The following is a 27535-nucleotide window of genomic DNA, read 5'->3' on the forward strand; positions in this document are numbered from 1 at the left end:
TTCACCTTAAAAGGGCTGCTTCAGAACCTGCAGTACTCATCGGAGCCCTTCACCGATTCCCAATGTCAACAGCAATGCAGCTGCCAGAGTTTTCTGTATAACAGAGCACTTTCAAATAGCTGTGACCTTGGGGAAGCTTATTTGTGCAGAATCAATGTTCCAGCATTCAGAAATGCTGCTGGATGCAGTTTTCTGGATACATGCATTTTTGCTTTTCTAACTTTTATCGTGCAGACGGCCCCATTGAAATCTTACTTGCACCATTCAGCAAGGGTGGAAGGAACAAATTTGGTGCATTGAGAAACTGCTTGTGTCATTAATGTTGAAGTTTTTTTGTTTGCTTATAGTTGTCCCACACATCACGGATGCCATTCAGGAGTGGGTGGTCCGACAGGCACTCATTCCAGTCGATAGTGATGGTGTAGAGCCTGAAGTGTGTGTCATTGAGGTAATTAAAAAGTACAATGCTTGCATTCTGTTGCATTTAACATATGCTTGCTGTTGTGAAAAGTTTCATGATGGGTCAGCTGCTCGTTTTGAAGGGACTTTGTATCCAGAAAGGTCCCACAAACAAGGAATGACTGATTTGTTATATTTCTGGGGGTGATGATTGTAGGCAGAGTGCTGGCCAAGGACTCGGGGAGAATCTCCTGGTGCTTGCATCCTTGAGAAAGGATATGTAGGTCCTCCGAAAGACAGTACCTCAGGCACTGCAGAGCTCCCTCAGTATTGCAGTGAGGTCTCAGATTAAATTTTATGTTGGGTATAGAATTTTTATTTGATTGCCTTCTGACTCCAATTGAGCCAGAAGAATGGATAATTGTGATCTGTCTTTGAACGTCATAATAAAAATTATTAAAGGTAAAGTCGCCACTGTCAGACCATAGAGCTGCTCTCTCATTAGAGATGCCTGGTTGTGGTTTAACCTGAGGGTCACCATGCTTGTTCATTTGTAATTCCAGGGAATGAATTAGAGTTTACCTTTGGCCGACAAGGCACCACCTCCTGGTAGATGCCAGCGGTTAGTCAATGTAATTGTATTCACATCACTAGCCTTGAGGTGCCTTATCCAAACAGCAATCACAGATGGTGATGTGCAGTGATGCCTTCCATATCTTGCCGACAAAGTCCCACCTGAAATCCGTAAATGTTTGGTTTTCAAAAGCGATGAATAATAACCAATAACCAGGAATCCTGGCTGACTATTCTCTTCTTCACCAAATAGCTGTGAGGCACAGGGGTCCTATTTCTGAGGATATATGTGATTGGGAGTGAGTGTCAGTGTTCAGACTACACGCACACTGAGCACTGGAGATAGACAGGTGCCAAGCACCGCTCTGCAGACTGAGGGGAAAATACATCCAAGTGGTTTTCCAAGCCCTCATTTTTGTAGCTACTCTTCACAGGGTGGGATTGGCAGAGGCCTGAGAATGGGGCACGGAATGGGGATCAGAGAAGCAAAGGGAGCTGTTACAGACGGAGTATATTCAAAACAGAAGAGACTTGCTTATAACAGCAATAGCGGTTCTGCCTTGTCAATGGTGACTTATTTTAAATGTGTGAGCCTTGATATGACTCTCCTAACAATATCCTCTCTGTATTTAGCTGGGTGGTACAGTGGGAGATATTGAGAGCATGCCTTTCATTGAAGCATTCCGTCAGTTCCAGTTCAAAGCCAAAAGAGAGAATTTCTGCAACATTCATGTCAGTTTAGTTCCTCAGGTGAGTTTTCTGCTTTATCATTCATACTGTATCAAGCACATTCTCAAAGTACAGCACAGTGTTTCTGAACTTCTTTCTATTTATTCATGGAATGGAGGGAGGGGGGCAGTTGCCCATTCCTAGTCGCCCTGAGGGAGTCAAGAATCAGCCACTTTGCTGTGGGTCTGGAGTCACATGTAGGCAGAGCAGGTAAGGATGGCAGTTTCCTTCCCTAAAGGACATTAGTGAACGATAATCGACAAAACAAACTTTTGTTTATTCCAGATTTGTATTGAATTCAAACTTCATTGACCCAGAACATTAGCCTGCTGTTTTGGATTATTAACCTAGTAATGTAGCCACTATATCACCACTTACCTGTTGATATTTGAGACTTGGGAGGATGTATACGTTGTTACTGGGCCGGATTTTGCTCGGAATGGCTTTAGATTTGCTGTTACCCAGAGACTTTCAATGAGCCTTACCATGACAAGTTAGTGTCTCAAACCAGCGAGACAGCACAGTGCCCTCTACAAGCCACACGGGAGCTGTATGAATGGGGAAGGCAACTGTGGATCTCCTTAACTAGACAGATTGAAGAGCCATTAACGGGCATTACATTGTGAGGAGGTTTTTGTTAGAGTCGTGACAGCAATGTTAAAGCTGATACAGAAACGAGATAAAAATCAGCTAAGTAATATTGTACTAAGAACGGCAGAGATCTAAAAAGAAAAGTAATATAAAATGTTATTTTTTTGAATCTCCAACAATACTTCAACGTGCAAAGAATTTGACTGCACATCATATAAGTTATTAATCGGTGTGAGAGTATTTTTTTGCAGGAATTAATGAGATTAGGAAGGTACTCAGACTGGAATAGACAAACTCTAAGGTTTGTACTGAATTTAGTTCATACTCATGATGTCAGACCTAGAAATTCACTCTGTTACATTTGAGTGGGGAAACGGATGGTGCAATGCCTCTTTTGCACAACCTTTGGAGAGAGGTGAGTCTCAGGCTCAGGTCCTGGATTTTTGCAATTAACTACATCTGTATGGTTTCGAGAAGTTGCTGTGTCACTTGTTAATAATGACCAGTGAGCACTGTGAACCTTACTATTATTTCTGAAGCAAATTCCCTCTGGAGCTGTTTCCCTTAATAGGAAAAGTTTGATATGCTGGGAAAAAGAGTTTGTTTTTCCAGTGTAATTATAATTGTTCTTTTCCTTCCTGCACACTGTCCCTGACTGGCTGAGACTGGGTCATCTTCCAGGTTCCTGGCAATACCTCTTTGATACAGGTATGGCCATTAGGTGCATTAATCTACCATGGGTGTTACATATCCTGCCTAGTACTTAAGCTTTTCCAGTGGGAACACACTGCAAAATTCAACTAAAACACTGCCTGAGAGTGTGGTGGAGGCAAGGATTAGATCATCATTTGCAAAGGAAATTATTAACAGTGCTATAGGGAAGAGCCAGGAGAGTAGCAAGAGGTGAATTGCTCCTTCATAAATCAGCACAGACAACTGGTCAAATGTCGTCCTCCTGTGCTGTAAACTTGCCACGTTTGTACAATAATACAAATTATACTTTTATTCATTTAACTTTCCCCTTGCGTTTGTTCCTGAATGTTTCCTGTGCGAAATAAAACATTTTACCTCTCCCAGAAGGTTATGTGACTGCAAAGTGTCTCCTTGTGATATTCCAGCAATAGGTCTCTGGAACACTCAGTGCTTTCCTCTCTAGGAATGTTACATACTCCAATACATGGCAGGTCAGACTGGGCTCGCATTCCACATCTAGCAATGGAGCATCAGACTCGGTTCGAAGCAGCCATCTACAGTACATGTCAGTGTGGTTCTTGTCTGTGGGGAATGTCACAATTCAGCTGTTTCTCTCCACAAATGCTTCTAGAGCGGGTTGGTTTTGATTTTTGGAATGCTATACCCAGGAGGATTAAGGAATATTTTTACGACTGGGATAGTCAGATTTTTGGTCTTGGAAAATTTAGGGATATGGGGAGCAGGCGAGTAAGTGTAGCCCAGGATCATCCACGATCAAAATAATTGTGTCCTTCTTCTTTGTGTTCTTATCAAGAGTTGAAGGCCAGGCTGATATATTGGTATTCTGTAATTCAGTGGGCACTCAGGGCAGGTAAACATGCAGGATTATAGGACTAGAGTGAGGGAATGATACTGACTGAATTGTTTTGCGGAGCAGTGTCATGTAATGGCAATGATTCTGAAGTCCATTGGTGTATCTACAAACCTGCTTGACCTAATTGAGTTGAGTTGGCTTGGGTTTGTTCTGATGTGTTGTGTGTATTATGAAGTGATGTGGCTGTTCTCTGTGTTTCAAAGCACAAAGGGCAGTATTATTTAAAGTTATCTGATTGGGATGACTTGTCAAAGCGGTTTCAAAGTTTGCTGAGTCCACTTTGTTTATTTTCAGCAGTTCATGTGAAAATGAACACCTTCAATGTTACAACATCCGATATTATGGTATTCATGTGCAGTTAACATGCATGTTCTTGACTTTACTGCGGGTAACGTACTGCACACGCACAAACCAGTTGACTTTTTCTTTGTAGCCAAGTACAACGGGGGAACAAAAAACAAAACCAACCCAAAACAGTGTTCGGGAACTGCGAGGCCTAGGACTGTCACCAGATTTGGTAAGTGAAAAGTAATGGCCTGCTTTAAGGAGTGTACCTAATGGAAATGGCAAATGGTCACTGCAAAGAGTGAGTCATAGTTAGGTGCAAAGTTTGCGTGCTTCAGTTTTGCAAATACCAGTTCCGTTGTCAGCAAATTACCTCAACTCCACGACTAACCTTCATGACCTTTACTCATCAAGAGTAAGATATCCATTTTCAAAGTTGTTGAAGTTCAGAATTATCTTTAACCCGGTTGTTGGAATCGTTTCAAAGAGAAATGAGCTGTTAGCTAGTTGACAATAAAGATTGAACCTTTGTCCTATGGTGTGACTATTTGAAGCAGAAGAAAAGAGCAGTAAAGACAGGCTACTCACCGTTAGCTAGAGGTTGCATTGAAATAATTGCTTGGTAAGACAGAATTTAAACATTGCCACAAGGAAACAAGAAGTTGAGGCTTTTTGTCTAAGTGCTAAGATACAAGGAGCACTTGAACAAAGGGGCACCATTTTGTACAGCATGAGACAAGGGTGTTGATTGTTCAGGCTGTTGTTGGCATGGCGATGCAGTAAGAACAGTTAACTGTCAATCTCCATTCTCAATCCAGGCAGGTAGATTCTGATTGGTTAGGGTGTTGCCATGGGATGTGGTGAGGACAGGCTTTCCCCATGGCCCTTTTTAAAGAAACAACATAATATATTTACAAATTCCTTTTACCTACATAAACAGGGTCCTGTGTATTGACACGTATAGCTTCTAGCAAATGCATTACACTGTGAGCCCAACTGATGATCTTAAATTGGTTTCTGGTGTAGCTCTCAGTGCAGTCTAGATTATTTGATAAATTATTTCCAATAACTGAATCACTGTTCTGAGGCCTACAAGCATGGGTTAGTTGACTAACTATGACTTGATTGGTGCACTCTTCGAACGTTCAACGAACAGGTTGTTTGGTATGGTCTACCAGATGGAACTTAACGCCTACAGTCCTGGCATCATTCTGACACTGAAACACATACGTCACATTATTCATTTGTCTGGTATCCAGTTGGTGGGGAAAACCGCTCATGCTTTTCTGCTTAGGTTAATAAAACTGCAGTGTGAGGAAAATTAAATTAAAAAGGGTGGGAAAGTCAAAAAAGAAAGGGAGCAAACGGAGATAACAAAAGGACTGAGAAAGAGCAAATTGAAGATCAGAGAGAGATACAGCATTGATGGAGCAGACATAGGAGGGGGCACAAGGGGAAGGAAGAAGCGTGTGTGAAAGATCAGATGTGAAAGGAAGAGTAGATACCACTGGATAAATGAAGGATTGTTATCAAAGGCAGATATATGCCAAGAAGTGAAGAAATGAAGATAATTCTGTACAAATTTTTGACTTGTCAATATTCATCAATTTCTTTGATCTTTGATGTTTTTCTAGTTGATCTATTTGTCACCGCTCCAAAACATTACTTATTTAGAAAAAGCTACAACGGTTATGTTTATTTTGTAACAATGGGGTTCAATCAGGAGGGGCTGCCTTTGCTGATGAGTGTTGAAACCTTTCTGTGGATGAGAGACATTGAGAAATAACTTCTGAAACACAATCATTTCGATGCTGCTAGTTCGAATGTAACATTGCTGTACAAAGTTAGATTATTAATTATTCCAAAGTATAGAAATATCCAATGTCTGATCTGTTTCTTTTTGCTGCTTTTATGTGTTTGTTTTTTTTTTGTTCGTTATAGTTGAAGGATGTCTCTGCTGCAAGATAGAGAACATAAATCTGTAGAGCACAGGAACAGGCCCTTCGGCCCACCATATCTGTGTTAACCATGATGCAATTCTAAACTAATCCTGTGGTCCACACTTTTAATGCAGTTGTAGTAATAATTAAAAGGTCAAACAGTTTGTCCTCCAGCAGAACACAGCACTTCTCCATAGTAGAGTTCACTATGAATAGAAGTTCAAGAGTATTTTTATCGTATTTCATTGTCTAACCAGCATTAACAGCAAGATGTGAAACTAGAAAGGGTTCAGAAAAGATTTACAAGGATGTTGCCAGGGTTGGAGGGTTTGAGCTACAGGGAGAGACTGAATAGGCTGGGGCTATTTTCCCTGGAGCGTCAGAGGCTGAGGGGTGACCATATAGAAGTTTGTAAAATCCTGAGGGGCATGGATAGGGTGAAGAGCCAAGGTATTTTCCCCAGGGTAGGGGAGTCCAAAACTAGAGGGCATAGGTTTGGGATGAGAGGGGAAAGATTTAAAAGGGACCAAAGGGGCAACCTTTTCATGCAGAGGGTGGTGCATATATGGAATGAGCTGCCAGAGGAAGTGGTGGAGGCTGGTACAATTACAACATTTAAAATGCATCTGGATGGGTACATGAGTAGGAAGGGTTTACAGGGATATGGGCCAGATGCTGGCAAATGGAACGAGATTAATTTAGGATATCTGGTCAGCATGGACAAGTTGGACCGAAGGGTCTGTTTTCATGCTGTATATCTCTTTGACTCTATGACTGTAAGTGTATAAAACACCCCCTGCTGACTTGTTATCCATCTGCAGATACGCTGCAGTGGAAGCAGCAATATTTACCTTTGTAAGGTACATTTATCGAAATGTATGTATCAGACTGTCTAATAAACTGTGTTTCTAATGTTGCACTCACTTTCTCTGTAGATTGTCTGTCGCTGCACAACTCCCATGGAGAAATCTGTCAAAGAAAAGATCTCTATGTTCTGCCATGTAGAACCCGAACAGGTAAAATTAAAAGCAGGCGTTACTTAATGAGTAAAAATACTAAAGCAAAATGTTGTGGATTTAGTAAATCTGAAGCTAAGTCAAAAAATATTGGAAATACTCTGACAGTGTCTGGGGAGAGGGAGTCACAGTTAAGGTTTCTATCAGATCGGTGACTGTTTATTCTTCAGCTAAATTCATCGCCCTAATTTTTTTTTTTTGCTTTTCTCTCCATAGTGATTCCTAACCCGTTGAGGGTTTGAGTTTTGGGTCAGATCACGTTTGCAGTGTTGTGTTTGGTTCTGTGCACTTTATTTAAGGAAGGATGTTAAAGCCCTGAAGAGAGTTCAAAGGAGTTTTACAGGAATGATGCCAGGAATGAGGGATTTTAGATACAAGAAAAGATCAGAGAAATTGTGTTCATTCTCCTTAGAGCAGAGTAGGTGAAAAGGTGATCCGATTGAGGTGTGCAAAATTGTGAACAATTTGACAGGGTAAAGAAGGGTTTTCTGTTTCCAGTAGTTTGTATGTAAGTACCTCGGGGTCATAATTTCAAGATTATCAGCAAGACAGCGAGAAGTGAGATGAGGAGAAACTTTAGAGGGTTGGTTTATTTTTCTATTTATTCATGGGATGTGGGCTTTGCAGGCGAGGCCAGCAATCATTGCTCATCCCCAATTGCCCAGAGGGCAGATAAGAGTCAACCATTTGCTGAGGATTTGGGTCACATGTAGGCCAGACCAGGTAAGGATGACAGTTTCCTTCACTAAAGGACATTAATGAGCCATTTGGGTTTTTCCGAGAATTGACAGTTAGTTCATGGTCATCATTAGACTCGTAATTCCAGATATTTATTGAATTCAAACTTAACCACCTGCCATGGTGAGATTCAAACCTGAATCCCCAGAACATTACCTTGGTCTCTGGATTAATAGTCTAGCAATAATACCAGTAGGCTAATGCCTTCCGTTTCGGTTTGGAATGAGCTTCGTGCTGTTATTAGTGACCCTACCTTGGGCTAGGACACTTGGGTTCAAATCCCACCTGCACCAAAGCATTGTTGTAACTCATCTGAACAAATTAATTAAAAATATTTATAAAAAGCAAAGAACTGGGGAAGCTGGAAATGTGAAACCAAAACAGATTGCTGGAGAGATTCAGCAGGTTGAACAGCATCTTTGGAGAGAAAGCAGAGATGACGTTTCACGTGACCCTTCTTCAAAAATCGGCTTTCCCTCCACACACGCTACCTGACCGGTACAATTTCTCTTAAAAGAAACATTTGTGTACGGGAACAAGGAATCAGTGAGGTTGGAGTTTTGCGACGTGTAGGTTGAAATAAATCTCTGACCAGAAAACTATAGTTTAGACTTTGTCTAACTAAACTCAGTGTTTAAGAGTTCTGGCAGCCTTCAGAATTGATATAATATTCGCTCGAGAGAACTTATCAAGAGAATAATTCACTATTGGACAGAGGAATGTCATGAAGTCATTCTTTGAAGCTTGTGATACCACAAATTAAAATAGAAAAGGGGGCAGTTTAGTTTGAGTTTCCTGAAAGTCAGTGCCATTAACAACCCTATGTTTTTATTTACTTTGAAGTATTTTGGAAGGTTTTGTTACCCTAAAGCTGCTCTATTAATAGATATTATGCAGTAAGTCCTCTGTATTCGCAAGTTCACCACGTGTGAATTTGCCAATCCATGCAAAAAAGCAAGTAGCAACAAAATTCAACATCTGCAGGCAAACTTGTGTATCCACGATTTTTAATCTATTTATAACCTGTATTTTTATCGCGCTCCACACTTGCAAATTTCGTTGTTTGTCATGATTTATGGAACCCTCGCTCATATGGAGGAATGACTGTACATTCGGTGTTTTTAAAGTTGGAAGATTTTCCAGAATGCTTTGCACAGGGAGAATGGGCATTGTCAGGATGCCTAAATATTTAAGATTTTTGTTTTGGTTCTGTTTATTAAAATCTTGACTCCAAGTTGCTCTATGTAGAAATAGAGTGACTTTCACACTGTAGGGATTCTATGATGTTGATCAGTGGGCTCTGTCTGATGAGTGATATTATTGTGCATCGGGTTAGCAATCGAGGAGTAGCAAAGTGAGCACCTACCAGGAAAGAAGTCAAACAGTGATTCACCCAAGCTGCCTTTACATAGCACAAAAACAGAACATTCAGCCCAAGCAGTTGATGTTGGCACCTATGCTGCATTCAAGCCTCCTTCTCCTATCTTCTGTCTTGTAAATCCACCAGCATTACCCTCTGTTTGCTTCCACTCAGATGCATGTGTAGCTCACCCTTGGATGCATCCCAACTATTTTCTTCACCCACCTCCTGTGTTAACAAGTTTCTCATTCTCACTACTCTTTGGTAAAGACATTTCTTCTGAACTTCCTATTGGCTTTCTTGGTGATGATTTTATATTGTCGATCTTTAGTTCTGCTCTTCCCCACAACTGAAATCATTCACTCTGAGTCCACTCTATCGAAACCTTTTACGGTTTTGAAAACTTTTGGTCATTCCTCGAGCGTTTTCCAAGGGGATGGAGACCCAACCTATTGCTCTTTTCTGATGCTTACACCCAGCTGTTTCTGATAATATCCTTTGAATGTTGTCCCTCCTGGTTAGTAATTTCAAAATATCATTGGCTGTGTCTAGGAAGCAGTTCAAGGGAAGAGGAATCAAATGAAGGACAGAACAACTTGTGCCTCAAATGTTCTTTAATTTTATCAATGTGATCAATCTGAAGTAAATATGGATTTTTAAAAGAAAGATCCCCTTCCATCATCTTTTGAAAAAGTTGCTTTGAAATGTTTGTGTAATAAGCTTTCAAGGGGCTCATTTTTTTTTTATTCGTTTGCGGGATGTGGGTGTCGCTGGCTGGCCAGCATTTATTGCCTGTCTCTAGTTGCCCTTAAGAAGGTGGGGGTGTGTTGCCTTCTTGAACCGCTGCAGTTGCTGGGTTGACCCACAATGCCCTTAGGGAGGGAATTCTGGGACTTTGACCCAGTGAAAGTGAAGGAATGGCGATATATTTCCAAGTGAGGATTGTGAGTATTTTGGGTTGGAACTTGAAGGTGGTGGTGTCCCCACATATCTGCTGCCCTTGTCCTGCTAGATGGAAGTGGTCGTGGGTTTGGAAGGTATTGTCTGAAGATCTTTGGTGAAATTGACTGTCTGCCAATGACTTTTCAACATTTTTCCAACGTCTCTTACAGTTTGGCATTTCCCAATCATTTCCTAGAGTAGTTTGGGATACATGTACATGGTTTTTCCTGCAGTGGCATTTCTCTACAAATACCTTACATGCTGTGCTTGATTGCAGGTCATCTGTGTGTATGATGTCTGTTCCCTCTACCGAGTCCCCTTATTACTTGAAGCAGAAGGTGTGGTGGGCTATTTTAAGGAGAGGCTCAACCTCCAGTTTGAAGCGAACTCTAGAAGACTACTGAACAAGTGGAAAGAGATGGCAGATAGGTACAGTAACACTCGTTTGGTGTGTAATACTCACGGGAAAGGGATACTTTTATTTTAGACACTAACATTAGAATAATTCCACGATAGTAAAACAGACATGTCACTTATCAGCCAGTGCGTAGGCACGGTGGCTCAGTGGTTAGCATTGCTGCCTCACAGGGCCAGGGACCCAGGTAAGATTCTACCCTCAGGCGACTGGATGGGGTTCACAGATTCTCCCCGTGTCTGCCTGGATTTGCACTAGAGATGTGCAGATGAGGTGGATTGGCCATGCTAAATTGCCCATAGTGTCCAGAGATGGGCAGGCTAGTTGGGTTAGCCAAGGGAAATATGGGGCTATAGGGTTAGGGTAGGGGGTGTGGGCCTGGGTTGGATTCCCTTTGGAGGGTCAGTGTAGACTCGATGGGCTGAATGGCCTGCTTCCACGCTGTAGGGATTCTATGAAGTGCAGGAATCCAAGGCTTCATTCTGAAAATTTTTACCTCTTGACATTTAAGTGCACAACTTCGATGTGCCTGAGACTTATTAATATACCTATATAAGATGAACTGGAGGGGCTCTTGTTGTCCATTGCAGTGTGCTATCTCTGGGCCAGAGTCTGGGTTCAACTTGCATCTGCTCTGGAGTGTATCATAACATGTTCAAAAGGGTCGTTTGAATTTAGTTTTAAATGATGAGTGGATTTCAAGAAAACAAAATTCAACCTGTATCTCACCTGCAAAAGAAGTTCTGTGTAATTAGTCCTACAGTACTGGTGTTCTTGTAAGATCTAATGAGAAGGCTACTTTTGTTGGTTAGGGAGTGAAAGGTTGCTTTTAAACCCTCTTTTTTATCGCTGTTGGTGCCTTTTGATCGTTTTATATTTCTTGTGTTTTATCAGTTTGAGAGCTGATACTGATGGAGAATTAGATTCTGAATAGCTACAGTTTGGGCCACTGAAATGCACCACACCTCAGGCAAGGTATATTGGCCTCAGAGTGGAACACCATCGTTTTATGACCTAGTGATTCAAATCTTGCCGTAGCATATGGTGGGAGTTTGAGTTCAATAACAAATCTGGAATTAAGAGTCTAATGATAACCATGAAACCGTTGTCAATTGTTGGAAAAACTCATCTGGTTCACTAGCACTCTTTATGAAAGGAAACTGCCATCCTTACCTGGTCTGGCCTGTGTGTGACTCCAGACTCACCAGATCAGCCATGATATAATGGAATAGCAGAATAGGCAGAATGGCATCCTCCAGTCCATTTTTCTTGAGCTCGCTGCAAAAAGTAGACACCAGGAGTAAACCTTGCTGTGAACTGCGCATGAATCTTGGCATTTATGTTCACGCAGGTGAGGTGTTGCTTCAAGCTAATAAGATACTAATCAGGCAACAAACTACACACTGAGTCTCAATTGGGATTATCAGAGCCAGCTACTTTAGTTAGACCATACACCATGCAAAATGGGAACAGGAGTAGGCCATTCAGCCCCTTGACCCTGGTCCAACATTCAATGATATTGTGCCTGATCCAATGTTCTTCTTGTCCATGTTTCTGCACTTTCTCCATAACCCTTAATTCCCTGACTGATCAGGAATCAATCTATCTCAGTCTTAAATATCCACAAGGACTCTACCCCCACAGCTTTCTGTGGCATGGAGTTCCAAAGACACCCCTGAGAGAAGAAATTCCTCATTTTAGTCTTAAATTAGCACCCCTTCATTCTGAGATAATGCCCCCTTCAGGCCCCTTATGCATCTTACATGTTTCAATATGATCAACTCTCATTCTCCTCAATTCCAGTGAGTAGAGTTCCAACCTGTTTAACTTGGTTAAACTATAAATTAGAATGTAAAATGAAATGTGGTATTTTCATGCTAGACTGCGTTCTTTCCTGAGGTCTGCATAACCAATTTTTCCTAAAGCTCCCTTCTAGGGAAGGGTCACTTGACCCAAAATGTTAACTCTGATTTCTCTCCACAAATGCTGCCAGACCTGCTGAGTTTTCCCAGCAATTTCTGTTTTCATTTCTGAACTTAATTGTTGTACCTAGTACTCAATCTGGCCATCCATACACTGTCACCATGTCAGATATAAAATAAAAAGATCCATCACCAGGTGTCTTGAAAAACACGAAATTATGGATTTGTTGTAAAACAAAACCTATTCTGCAAAGGTGCAAAATTAGTTAACATACTCAGTTCGCAATTTAAATGTAACGGTTTACCCCTCTAGTTATCCCAATCTAAAGGAAGAAAAACAAGTTTCTCTCTGCAGAGTTTCCAGACAAGCTCTTTTGGCCAATAAGTCTTAGTTTCTGAAGGTAAAAAAGTTAAGGTTTGTGATGCTTAAGTCACTGTAGGTCTGATGTTGTCGCACATAAAGGCAAATATCTCTGAACACATAGTTTATAGAATCCGTACAGTGTGGAAACAGGCCATTCAGCCTAACAATCCATACTAACCCTCCAGAGAGCATTCCACCCAGACCCATTCCCCTAACCCTTGCATTTCCCATGTCTAACCCACCCAACCTAAACATCCCCGGACACTATGGACAATTTAGCATGGCCAACCTAGCCTCCACATCTTTGGACTGTGGGAGGAAACCGGAGCACCCGGAGGAAACCCACGCAGACACGGGGAGAATGTGCAAACTCTACGCAGACAGTCACCCGAGGCTGGAATTGAACCCAGGTCCCTGGCGCTGTGGGGCAGTAGTGCTAATCACTGAGCCACCATGCCACCCCAGAGTTGTTTCTGGAGAGTTTTGTAGATGCATTCATTCATGAAATTTGGGCCAACTCTTTGAAGAGCAGTTGGACAAGGCTCCAGGTATCTCATTGGACCCACTACAATTGTTCTTCTCCAGAAACAGGAGAGCTGAGCTGGGAAGCTTCTTTCTTTCTGCAGGCTTTTCCCCAACTACTCCAAACAATATTGAAAACAGGAACTGGAACCTGACTGTTGTAAACACAGACAGATAGTTTCATCAATAAACAATTATCATAAGGCATGTGACTATAAAGAAAAGCCTGGTTAAAATAATTGTTCCAATTTCCTGGAAAAATATCCAGGGATCCACAGTCCCTTTGTGTCAAGTCCCCAAATATTACTAAATTTCAAGCCTCAGAACATCATTTGGACAGTTCTGTCGTGTTTCAATGACATGTAAATGTGAACTGAACATTTGACAAAGTGATATCTCCATAGTAGGTTATCTCCCTTGATGCGCATTAACATCACAGATAAAGGCTATATGCAATGGTTTTTTGTATAATGAGTTAAATTTAATAGTGAAAATAATGACACCAAGTTATCTATCTCCAGCTGATTCATGTAAGCAATAATTGAAATCCTTACAAATCACGTTGACTGTATATTCCCTCTTCCAGGACATAACATGCACCAAATCAGAGGAGATCAGCAGATAACAGAAAAATATTCGAATTGTAACCAATTTTAAGCAAGTGTGTAAATAGAAAGTGGGAGGGGAGGAACAGTGAAAGAGGTGGAAGGATAGGAGCAATTAAAGCATTAAAGAGATGATGCTTTAAGGCAAAAAGAGTTAGTAAAGGGCCAGGAAAAGAAACAAACACAGGCTTCACAATAAGTGTAAATTGGAAAAGCTCTATCGTTCCCAACAGATACTCGTTGAAAACATTAGGGCGTTAGGGCATTGGCTATGATTTGAAAAGGTTGAGCTCAGGATTAGGCCCAGAAATATCTAATTGTAAAATGCGACATTGTTTCCACAAAATATCTCGTTAATGACAGTGGTCATTTGATTGGGAATTAGGGATGCGACATTTGATTGATAACGGAGGTTTGAGCGAAGTTCTTTGCGAATAAATTCAGAAGTGGTTCCAATTAAGTTTTTTGCTGCTTTTTAGTTTAATCCAACCAGGGCAGTAAATGAGAAATAAAAACCCTTTATGTCCATTATAATCTACTACCAGAAAACCTTTAACACTGTTATTCCAAGAAATTGATGCAATATATCTCATTTGGGTTTAGTTACCCTGTAACTTCAACACTTCAACAGCATTGTTATTTAATTTAACTCTATCACAGAATCACTAATGTTCTCATCACATGCTTCAAGTGATCATTTAAAAAAAACTTGAATAAAAAATTATGGAAGTTTGGATTCCTAATTTTCTGAATCTCAGGCTGACCCTCTAGTCTAATAATAGAGGGAGTGCTGCACTGAAAGTGCCATCTTTGAGAGAAGCTATTAGACTGAGATCCCTTTGACTCCTATGGTGCTATTCGAAAGACGGCAGAGGAGTTCTCCACATTCCGTGACAGTTTTTTTTTCCCTTGCTAAAATCAGTTTTTTGATCATTGATCTAATTGCAATGGGACCTTATTGAATGCTTTTTTTTTCCTGATGTTGCAATAGTAGCTGCACTTTGAAAGTACTTAATTGATTGTAAACTGCTTTGGGAAGGTCCTAACTAAGTACATCTCTCTCAACCTATGAGCGCATATCCTTTCTTCATTTGTCCCAATAGTGAATCTTACTTGATGTCCTCTCTCGGGAGATCCAGTACAACGTTTTATTTATTCATGTTAAATTGTGAAACTTATACATCTTATTCAGCTTGTCTGTTTCTGTGACATGTCCTATTCTCTTTTATTCCAATTGCAAAATCTAAAACCAGGTATGATCGCACATTAGAGATTTGCTCCATTGCGTTGGTTGGTAAATATACCAAACTCTCTGACTCCTACGCTTCGGTCATAAAGGCTTTGGAACATTCAGCTTTGGCTATTAACCAGAAACTGGAAGTCAAGGTGAGTTGAGTAACTGCTAATTTATCATCCCTTAAATTACACGTTGTCAGCGTATTTCTTTACCACACGTTAAACTGCTAAATGGAGTTTTAAAATTATGTTTGGCAAATCTTTTTAAACTAAATCATAGTTTGCCCAGAGTCATATGACTAGATGGTCAGTTGCTGTTTGCAAACGTTTTAAGATGAAATTTAGAAAACATCTCATCTGTCTTCAAACAAAAACATAATCTTATTCAATATGAACTGCCTTACAGTTTAAGACATGTGCCACAATAGTCTAGAGGGATGTAAAGGTGTCTGAAAATAGAATGTTTTCTTGAAATCATAGGGTTACAGCATGGAAGAAGGTCATTCAACACAATTCTGTGTTCACCCCCTGAAGAAGCAGTTTACCTTATCTCACTCCCCTGTCTGTCCCCTGTCAACTGTTGCCTTTTCAATTAATGATCTGATCTCTTGAGACCTTCAATTGAGCCTGCCTCCACCACACTCTTGGGCAGTGGTTTAGTTGAATCTTGCATTTCATTTGCATTGGATAAGCTTAAGAGAGGTAATCCCCATGCTGTGGGAGGGAAAAGAACAATTAAACAGGAAAAGCTAAAACTTTTTTTTTCCCCAGCACGTCCTACAGGAAATCAGTTTTGGGAAGGGATTTTGCTTCAGAAATAAAAGTAATGTTAACAGCATGCACTCGTCATTATTAACAAGTCACACAAAAGCTTTTGGCCAATATGCGTGCACAGTCCTAGGTCAGAAGATGCAGCGCAAGTTTCATTTATTCTCCAAAAAGCTGTGCTCCACCTGGCTCAAAATGTAACAGATTTCCTGTCCTGATGTCATCGCTCTGAATTAAACTCAATGCAAACCTTAGAGTTTGAGTCTTCCAGTCTGAGTATCCTTTTAACATCGTGCCAAGACTTGATTACTGCCAAGCAAATACTCTTGCACTTATTATTAACTTTCACAAGTGTAGAGTGGAATTCCTTCGGCTTTTAAATATTATTGGAGACTCGTCAAATGATTTTTTTACTTACTCTCTAGCATCCTTAGTTCAATCTTTCTTATCCTTTATACTGTTTTTTGTAGCAACTTTAACATTGCTGTCACGACTCTAACAAACATTTCCTCTCAATGTAATGCCCATTAATGACTCATCAATCTGTCTAGTTAAGGAGATCCACAGTTGCCTTCCCCATTCATACAGCTCCCGTGTGGCTTGTAGAAGGCACTGTGCTGTCTGGCTGGTTTGAGACACTAACTTGTCATGGTAAGGCTCATTGAAAGTCTCTGGGTAACAGCAAATCTAAAGCCATTCCGAGCAAAATCCAGCCCAGTAACAATGTATACATCCTCCCAAGTCTCAAGTATCAGTAAGGAGATAGTGACATAGTGGTTATGTTACTAGGTTAATAATCCAGAACAACTGACTAACGTTCTGGGGTCAGTGAAATTTGAATTCAATAAAAATCTGAAACAAGGGAAAGCTAGCTTAATGATGAGTATGTAACAACTGCTGGTTATTGTAACAACTCATCTGGTTCACTGATGTCCCCTTTAGGGAAGGAAATTGTCGCCCTTACCTTAAAGAAAAGCAGAAATTGCTGGGAAAACTCAGCACATCTGGCAGCGTGGAGAGAAAGCTGGGGGTTAGGGTCCAGTGACCCTTTTTCAGAAACACACCTGAAATATTAACCCTGTTTCCTCTCCTCAGATGCTGCCAGACCTGCTGAGTTTTCCCAGCAGTTTCAGTTTCTGTTTCTCTTTCTGATTTCTAGCCATCTGCTTTTGTTTTCTTCTATCGTCCTTACTGGCTCCGGCCTAGATGTGACTCCAGATGCACAGCAATGTGGTTGACTTTTATCTCCCCTCTGGGCAATTAGGGATGGGCAATAAATGCTGACCTAGGCAGAGACACACCCATCCCTTGAATGAAAAAATAATCATCTGTGGAACGAAACTGACATAATTATTGCAGAAATTCTCTCTTTTGGCTTTGAATGGAACTGATAGAATGCTTCAATGAAAGGCATGCTCTCAATATCTCCCACTGTACCACCAGCTAAATACAGAGAGGATATTGTTAGGAGAGTCATATCAAGGCTCACACATTTAAAATAAGTCACCATTGACCAGGCAGAACCGCTATTGCTGTTATCAGCAAGTCTCTTCTGTTCTGTACATACTCCGTCTGTAAGAGCTCCCTTTGCTTCTCTAATCCCTGTTCTGTGCCCCATTCTCAGGGAATCCCGCCCTGTGAAGAGCAGATAAGAAAGAGAGGGCTTGGAAAACAATTTGGATGTATTTTCCCCTCAGTCTGAAAATAGTGGTTAGCACCTGTCAATCTCCAGTGCTGAGTGTATGGGTAGTCAGAACACTGGCACTCACTCCCAATTATATGTCCTCTGAAATGGGACCCCTTGTCTCTCAGCTGTTTGGTGAGGAAGGGAATATTCCGCCAGGATTCCTGGTTCTCGGTCATTGTCCATTTCATCACTTTTTTTGAAAACTAAACATTTGGCAAGATATGGAAGGTATCAGTGCGCATCACTGTCTGGGTTGCAAAGGATTGCTATTTGGATGAGGTACCTCCAAGCTGACAACGTTAGTACAATTACACTAACTAACAGTTGGCATCTACCAAGAGGTGATGCTTGGGTGGCTGAAGGTAAATTATAATTACCCACTGACCTTACCTTTACACAAACATCCAGAGGTCGATGGAGAATTGAAATGACAAGGGGCTAGAAGCTCAGGGCTGCAGTTTGCAAGTTGAACAAAGGTTGTTGCAAAGGTGGTCACCCCATTTCTGTATTTGACCTCCCCAATGTAGGGGATACCATGTGAGCAGTGGATACAGTGCACTAAATTAAAAGAGGTAAATTTATAAGAGATGTGAAAGTTGTTTTCTTAAGGAGACTCCATCACACCACAGATTTTTAATGTTGCTGATCTGTTGTCCTGTTTTGGTGTATTGTGTAAGATTCAGTGCAAGTAAAAACTCATAATTTTTCTTCGCAGTATATTGACTCCGCAGATTTGGAACCTTGTAGACAGCTAGATGAGCCTGTCAAATACCATGAAGCTTGGCAGAACCTGTGTAGTGCCAAGTAAGCACTTAAAATGTTTCTATCTTTAATGATTTGTCCATAAGAACAAGGATTTTATCCCAGTAAAATGATCTCTATGTACGTTTCTTATGAGGTGAATAAATACCTTAGCCTTTGCAATCTGCACACATTGCTTTGTAGTTCCAACATTTTGTTTTGATTTTTCTGACAGTAAATTAGCAGCATGTATAAACTTGTTAGAGCAATGAAAACTGCTTAAGAAGTGTTGCAGCAACATTTTACAGATCTCACAGGCTGCCCTCTGAAATTTGAAGTTAGTAAGCATTCGGGGTAAAATTAGTGTTTCGAGAAGAATCTTAGTTTTGGTCAAGATTTCAATGTGAAATCCCAGGAAGACGTTGTTTTGAAAACTCAAATGGATCAAAAGTAAGTGTCAAATAATGTAGCCTTATTACGCGATTACAAAACAGGAAATTGTGGGAGAATTCTATTTTGTCACCTCTTCCTATTAAGTGATACATTTGATACGAACAATCAATTTAAAAATCTTTGGGAGTTTTCAAAGAAACCTATCTATTGAGTAAACTTTAAAAAAGGGGATTGGTATACTGCATGCACTGTTGTTCCTGTAGTGTAGTGACCTCTAAACACCTGGTGTTCCTTATAGCGGAGTCTTGGTTCCTGGTGGTTTCGGTTTTCGAGGCACAGAGGGAAAGATTCTCGCCATCGCTTGGGCCAGAAGACAGAAGAAGCCGTTTTTAGGTACGAGTTTAGGTTTAACTCATTGTAATACAGCATGTTTCCATCTGTGTTCCCTGATTTGATTTGATTAGATTTATTGTTGTCCCATGTACCTAAGGACAGTGAAAAGTTTTGTTTTGCAAGCAGTACAGGCAACATAGCAAACGAGGACATACAGATCATAGGGTGCTTAGACAGAGCGAGGCATACAGGGTTACAGCTGCACAGAAGGTGCACAAAGTAAAATCAGTGTCAGATTTAAAATGAATGGACCTCCTTAAGAGTCTAATAACGGCAGGGTGAACCTGTTGGTGCATGTGTTCAAGCTTCTGTATCTTCTGTTTGATGGAAGAGGTTGGAGAGAGTATTACCGTGGTGGGAGGGGTCTTTGATGATGATGGCAGCCTTTCCGCAGCAATGAGAGGTGTAGATGGAGTCCATGGATGGGAGGTTGGTTTTCATGATGGTCTGGGCTGTGTGCGCAACTTTCTCTAGTCTATGCATCCAGATAGAATGCTTTCTACGGTGCATCTGTAAAAGTTGGTGAGGTTCCTTATGCATGTGCCGAATTTCTGAAGCCACCTGAGGAAGAAGAGGTGTTTTTGTGCCTTTTTGACCCTATTCCGTGTTGGTGGCTGTGCCTTCATCTGCTGAGGGATTACGCTCTGGAATTCCCTCCCTAAACCCCTTTGCTTCTGTCTGTTCCTTCAGGACTCCTGAAAACCCATATCCTTGAAGGCACTTTTTTACCTTGATGTTCCATTGTTATCTTAGCACCAGTCTGTTGTGCAGCACTCCCATAAAATACTGGTGAAGCATGTGGAAGTTGTAATACCTGTTCAGATTCGCAAAATCAAATTGTTATTAAATTTTAAACTGAGCCAGCTTTGGAATGAAATTTATAATGTGGAACTTCAGGAAACAACTCATAATTCATAATTTTTAAATTCTCCATTGTAAGCAGGAGATAAATCGTGACTCAGACCATCATTTCCATATCAAAATAGTCTTAAAATACAGGCCTGAAATTCATTGTCTAAAGTGAGTATGCTCATTGCTTGTTTCTTCATCCATGGGATATGGGTGTTACTGGCTAAACTAACATTTACTGCCCATCCATCGTTGCCCCCTTGAGATGGTGGTGATGAGCTGCCTTTTTGAACTACCACAGCCCATGCGCTGTAAGTAGACGCACAATTCCCTTAGGCAGGAATTTCAGGACTAAGACTCAGCAACAGTGAAGAAATGGCAATATATTTCTAAGTCAGGATAATGAGTGGCTTGAAGAAGAACTTGCAGGGGGTGGTGTTCCTATGTATCTGCTGCCCTCTGCCCTTCTAGATGGAAGTGGTTGCAGGTTGGAAGGTGCTGTCTGAGGATCTTTGGTGAATTTCTACAGTGTATCTTGTAAATAGTACACAGTGCTGCTACTGAGTGTTCGTGGTGGACGGAGTGGATGCTTGTGGACGTGGTGCCAATCAAGTAAGCTACTTTGTCCTGGATAGTGTCAGACTTCTTGAGTGTTGTTGAGGCTGCACTCATCCAGGCAAGTGAGAAGTAATCCATTACATTCCTGACTTGCGCCTTGTAGATAGTAGGCAGGTTTTTGTGAGTCACGAGGTGAGTTACTCACTGCAGTATTCCTAGCCTCTGATCTGCTGTTGTAGCCACTGTGTCTGTGGCAAGTCTAGTTCAGGCTCTGGTCAATGGTAACCCAAGGATGTTGACAGTGGGGTATTCGGTGATGGTAACACCATTGAATGTCAAGTGACAATTTTAGATTATCTCTTGCTGGAGATGGTCATTGCACTTGAACCTGGGTCCCCAGAACATTGGCTGAGTTTCTGGATTAATAGTCTAGCAATACTACCACTAGGCCATCGCCTCCCCCTCTTAGATCTGCAAGCAATCATTATAGTGTCTGGTTTATCCAATATTTTGACTACTTCCATCAAACCTGGACAGCAACAGAATAGCATAGGTGGTTCTGTGATCTGGCGCTCTCATGAATTATAACGTTAGAAAATTGTGGAGTGCATTTCCAACTTCCTAATCTGCTCACTGAGTGCAGGATCGTTTCAGTTGAATAGTTCACATTCTCGGATAACGAAAAATTGAGTTAAAGTGTTTTTTTAAACTTGTTTTGGTGGGATGTTATGGCTTCGTTGCCTTTGTTACTTGTTGAATTAGTTTTGTGTTAAATCTGTCTTCTGTTTAAATTCAGATCACTTTGAAACATTCTACGACAGGACCTTGGATAGTATTAGATATTGAATTTTTAAAATTATAGCACACATTATTCCATATTAAAAGCCTTGAATCACTTCCCTGAAAAGTAGTGATGTATCAGTGGCACTAAGAGAGCAGCATTAACACTATTTATACTGAGTGAGTAAAGTGTAAAGTTGCTATAGTTCCAGATGACTGCTGTCTCGTTAGACAGAGAGACGCCTGAGGGTGAGCTTAACTCGACATTTGTAAGGAGAGTCCTTCTTGGTAAACTCAGCCCATCACTGCCCCCCCCCCAAAAAAAAATCCATGTGTTAAACATATCAACCTCCCTGTGTGTGGCTGAATGGGGGAGAAAGGGCCTTGAGTTTGATGCCTCCCTCACTGTTACATCTCACTGTATCCCTTATCAATGCCTCATGCTGTTTTAAGACAATTTCGACTAATGCTTCCCCCACCCCCAATGATCAGTATGCATTTGTTTTGTAAATGATAACGAGATCGCTGAGTTTTTTTTGTTTTGTCTGTTTAGGTGTCTGCCTTGGAATGCAGTTGGCAGTTGTCGAATTTGCACGAAATGCACTTAACTGGCCAGGTATGAGTCAGCAAATCCCATTGGTTCAGTGCAACGTTCCATGTTTGTATCGGTGTATCTTTGTTCTATTGCTTTGCTTTCTGACAGGTTCGTGCCAACTTTGTAGCCTCTGCCGCATGAGGGGTGGGGATCAATCAGAACAGTGATTTACATTCTACCAAACAAAGCAGTCATGGTGCTTTATTGCAGAAACTTCAAATCTAGGTTAATATAAGACCAAGTGTTTGGATGTTGCAATAATTATCCTGATCCGCAAAAACAAATTCTGATGAGCTTTTTTTTAAACTGAAGCCAAGTTTGGAATGAAATTTATGACAAATAGATGTTGGAACTCTTGAGACCCACTCAATGGCAATTCATAAATTTTGAATTCCCCATTCCTAAGCAGGTCCTACAGGAGACAAATTTATATTAAATTTGACTCAGGCCATCATTTTGATTTCGGTCAGTTTTTGAAATATTAGCCCGAATTTCGTAGTCCGTGGTGAGCGGTAATGACAAATCATCTGAAGAAAGTTGCAAAGGTCGAGTGACCTCCGTGAATTTCCCCATTTCCCAACAATGGTTTGAATCTGGCACCAAGTCAAGACGATCTTGAAATGGCCAGCAGTAGTGCTTCCATCATGTAGACTAAGGATCCAATGACACTGACCAGTACTGTCAGACCAGCAAATTGGGAGCTAAAATGTGCTGACAATCTTTCATTGTTGTTTCATTCTCTATTAAATATAAAGATTGGGACCAACATGCAGGATGAAGGTAACAGGTGAAATATATTCCGTTTTTGTTTATTATAATGGAAAACTTTGACATTCCACAAATATAAAATTTGTTTTCCGGGGCCAAAGAGGTTTATTAGAAGTCAGTATAGATTTAGTTATAGTTGACGGAAGATGTAGTGGGTTTTTTTTTTGAGGGTTTTTTCAGAGAGACTAATAAAGAACAGGTTTTTACCAGTTCAGTGATTTCTACTTTATGACAATCTAGGAGGGTCTTGAATTCACTGAAAGCAATGTTTGCATTTTGCATTCAACCACACTTTATGTTTCAATGGATCGTTGATGGTAGTTTTATGACAAAATCGGGTTTATGTCATAATTTGTGAAGTTTGGCTTGAGTTTGTAATTTTGGATCACCACGTCAAGACCCCACTTTCCACTCCAACCAACACACATGTTATCGTTTATGTTCCCTTATTAATGTTATAATCCGAAATGTGAACTGTGCATTTTTCAATCAAATCAGTACATTTGGCAAACGTAGTTTAAAATTTTCAATGCCTTGGTTTTCCTGTCAAGCAATTGTTTCTTTAATAGTTATGTTTTTAATAGGAAAATGAGCTTTCAGGATAGAGCAGAATGTGATGCATTTGCCAAAGCCAGCCCTGTTTCCTCTGGCCAACATTGCTGTTTAATCACTGATTTTTTAATTCAGGTTTAAAATAATATAAAATTTGTTGTTTTATTGTATGCATTTGCTTTTACAGATGCCAATTCTACTGAATTTAATCCAAATACAAAGTATCCTGTGGTACGTATGCAATATCCACTAAATTAATTCTACGTTTGGGGCTGAGCTGATCAGCCATTTCCAATGAAGCGAGGGTGAATGTCTTTATGGCCCATTGTTTCACATGTCTCTTGAACAGCGATATTAACCTCTTTGGCAGAACGTCCACTTTCTTTATCACACGGTGTGTTAAAGAACACAGTGTTTTGTTCCCTCCATCCAGGACCTGGTTTGTTTTCCCAGGAGCTTGTCATCTGGCAGCCCAGCTATGAAATGCCCATATGTTTCTCACAGAGGTGGTGACATAGTGGTAATGTCACTGGATTAGCAAGAGTCAGTAAGTAAAACCAGCACAGTTCCAGAGGACGACAGGCTGCTCTCTCATTCGAGGGAGATAACTGCTGGAGGGATTAACCTGAAGATCACTGTGCCTCAGACAAGGCTCAGGTTAGAGTCATACAGCATGGAAACAGACCCTCTGGTCCGACCAGTCCAGACCGACAATGTTCCCAAATTAAACTAGTCTCACTGACTTACGCTTGGTCCATTTCCAAAGCTTTCCTATTCATGTATTCATCCAAATGTCCTTTAAATGTTGTAACTGTACCTGATCCACAACTTCCTCTGGCAGTTCATCCCACAGACAAACCACTCTGTGTTATAAAAATGCCCCTCATGTCATTTTAAAATCTTTCTCCTGTCACCTAAAAAATAAGCCCCCTAGTTTTAAACTCCACCACCCTGGGGTAAAGATCTTTAAGAAGGAAGGACCTCCATGGTTCAAGACACCCAGACTGATGCACAGGTTCACTTCCCACCACAACAGCTATTGGAATTTGAATAGAATGTATAAATCTGGAATCTGAAGCAGGTCTCGGTAACGACGATCCATGAAACTATCAACAATTGTTGTACGAATTCACAGGGACGTGGATGGGGCGAATAGCCAAGGTCTTTTTCCAAGGGTCGGGGAATCCAAAACAAGAGGGCATAGATTTAAGGCGAGGGGGCAAGATTTAAAAGAGATCTGAGGGGCAGCCTTTTCATGCAGAGGGTGGTGCGTGTATGGAATGAGCTGCCAGATGAGGTGGTGGAGGTGGGTACAGTTACAACATTTAAAAGGCATCTGGATGGGTATATGAATAGGAAGGGTTTAGAGGGATATGGGCCAAATGCTGGCAAATGAGACTAGATTAATTTAGGATATCTGGTCAGCATGGATGAGTTGGACCAAAGGGTCTGTTTCCATACTGTACAGCTGTATAATTCTATTGTTCGCAAATGTCCTCCAGGATCTGAAAACTGATGCCTTCACACCTTCTCGCCTACATGTGACTCCAGACCCACAGCAATGTGGTTCACTCATAACTGCCCTCAAAAACGGCCCAGGGGCAATGAGGCATTGTTCATGGACAATTAGGGATTGGTAACAATTTGCTGGCCCAGGCTAACGAGACTAGTTTAGTTTGGGAAACCCGATTGGCATGGACAAGTTGGACCAAAGGGCCTGTGTCTGTACAGTATGTCTCTATGGACAATTAGGGATTGGTAACAATTTGCTGGCCCAGCCAGAGATGCCCACATCCCATGAGAGAAGAATAATCAATAATCCAGGACAACATTAATGGTTGATTGAAACATTTTTTTTCTTTATTCATTCACGGAATGAGGGCATCATTGGCCAGGCAGCATTTACCACCCATCCCGAATTGCCCAGAGAGCAGTTAAAAGTCAACCACATAGCTGTGGGTCTGAAGTCACATGTCGGCCAGACCAGGTAAGGATGGCAATTTTCATCCCTAAAGGGCGTTAGTGAACCAGATGGGTTTTTCCGACAATTGACAATGGATTCACGGTCATCATTAGACTCTTAATTCCAGATATTTATTGAATTCGAATTCCATCAGCTGCTGTGGCGGGATTCGAACCCGGGTCCCCAGAACATTATCTGGGTTTCTGGATTAACAGTCCAGTGATAATACCACTAGGCCATTGCCTCCCCCATGTGCGTGAATAAATGAAAGCCAAAACGGGTTTGTTTAAAGATGTGTAAAACAAAGAGCTGGAAATCTGAAAAAAAAAACAGGAATTGCTTGCGTAACTCAGCAGGTCTGGCAGCATCTGTGGAGAGAAAAAACAGAGTTAATGTTTCGAGTCCAGTGACCCCTCTAGAACGAGACATGGAGGGTGGTGGATGTTCGGAACTCTGTTCTGCAAACAGCAGTAGACACTGGACCAGTTAAATCTAAGATAGATTTTTTTTTTTGTTGAGCAAAGGTATTAAGGAAAATGGGCTTAAGGCCACAGATCAACCAAAGATTAATCAATCACTGAATGGTTTGAAATTTGTGTCACCGGTAGACAGGGTGGTTGAAAAGGCATTTGGCACATTTGCCTTCATTGCTCAGACCATTGAGTATAGGAGTTGGGATATCATGTTGAGGTCACTTTTGGAGTATTTTGTACAGGTCTGGTCTCCCGACTATAGGAAGGATATTATTAAATTGGAGAAGATGGAGAAAAGATTTATGAAGATGTTACTGGGACTGAAGAGTTTGAGTTATAGGGAGAGGCTGGAACTTTACTTTCTGGTGCATAGGAGGTTGAGGGGTGACCTTATAGAAGTTTACAAAGTCATATGGGGCATAGATAAGGTGAATAGTACTCCCAGGGTAGGGGAGTTCAAAATTAGAAGGCATATTTTTAAGGTGAGAGGAAAAAGATTTAAAGAGGACCTGAGGGGCAATTTTTTCACACAGAAGGCGGTTCATGTGTGGAATGAACTGCTGGAGGGAGCGGTAGATGCAGGTACAGTTAGAACATTTAAAAAACTTTTGGACAAGTAGATGAATAGGAAAAGTTTAGAGGGATGAGGCCAAACACAGGCTAACGAGACTAGTTTAGTTTGGGAAACCTGACTGGCTTGGATGAGTTGGACCAAAGGGCCTGTGTCTGTACAGTATGTCTCTATGGCCGAATGGCCTCCTCTGTTCCTGTGTTGCTAATGGTGACCATGTTGATCCGTGACAGCACTCACCAGAGAATCTGTTTAAACAAGTCTTGCTGATTCTCTCAGTCACTAGCCACTGGAAAGATGGTTGACTTTGTGACAGAATGGGAAACCTGATTTCCCAGTGGAAGAGAGTATTGAAACTTACTCCTTGTTGTCCTTAATGTTGATTTGCATTACAATTTGTTACTAACCTTAAAGGAGTACAGATTTGTCAGAGTGTGCAACAGTTTCATTTAAAATATCTCCCCACTGTCAAAATTAAACTGCAAGAGGAATTTGTTTTACTTTGCCTATAATTATACAGGATATGCTGACCACCATCATCCACTTTTGTCAGAGACCAGTCTGTCGGATTGAGAAAAAGATTATGGAAACAGAGTCAGATCTTTTAAACTGCCATGCCATTTGAGGTCAGAGATTTCAATGTGTCTAAGACGGATGGCTAAGTGGCAAAATTGAAGATGAATTATGTTAATACCTATGCCATAAAAACATAAAATCAAGAAACGGGAACAGTAAGAGGTAGACAAACAGGAGGCTGGAAGAACACAGCAGGCCAGGCAGCATCCTCCTGATGGATTCCAGCATCTGCGGTTTTTTTAATCTTTAACAAGGAACAAGAAGAGGCTGTTTTGCCCCTCAAGCCTGATCTGTTATTCAATGTGATCTGTCTGAGCATGTACCTCTGCTGCAGCTTCCCACAGCATCCAAAATGCTGAAATGCAATAATCTGTTCCTCCTTGTATTGAAAATATTGATTGACTGAGCTTTCTGAGGTTGAGAATTCAGAGGAGATTAAAAAAAATAAAAATATAGCGTGCTGCAGGTGTTATTTTGCAAGTTGCTGAGGTCCAATCAAGAGTTTAAAGATGATGCCTTACGCTAGATGAAGATTTGAAAATTCTGTCACATTTTGTGCAGGTGATTGACATGCCCGAACACAATCCCGGAGAGATGGGAGGAACCATGAGACTTGGCAAGAGGAGAACGATCCTGAAGGAAAAGAATTCAGTATTAAGTACGA

The 27535-nt window shown here is 41.0% G+C and overlaps 1 protein-coding gene across 1 annotated transcript; it reads left to right on the forward strand.

The window, feature by feature from the left end:
- Nucleotides 1–351: 351 nt before the first annotated feature.
- Nucleotides 352–27535, forward strand: LOC109927555 (CTP synthase 1; the record flags this gene model as incomplete). Its single annotated transcript, XM_048592440.1, has 11 exons — nt 352–448; nt 1606–1722; nt 4293–4376; nt 7020–7100; nt 10418–10569; nt 15222–15354; nt 18375–18463; nt 19092–19186; nt 21927–21989; nt 23476–23519; nt 27433–27535. Coding segments are annotated over exons 2-11 (931 nt in total), but the record flags the coding sequence as incomplete, so codon positions are not given.

Source organism: Rhincodon typus, unplaced genomic scaffold (assembly GCF_021869965.1).
Source record: "Rhincodon typus isolate 14 unplaced genomic scaffold, sRhiTyp1.1 hic_rhity00001224, whole genome shotgun sequence".
NCBI classification, from domain to species: Eukaryota; Metazoa; Chordata; class Chondrichthyes; order Orectolobiformes; family Rhincodontidae; genus Rhincodon; species Rhincodon typus.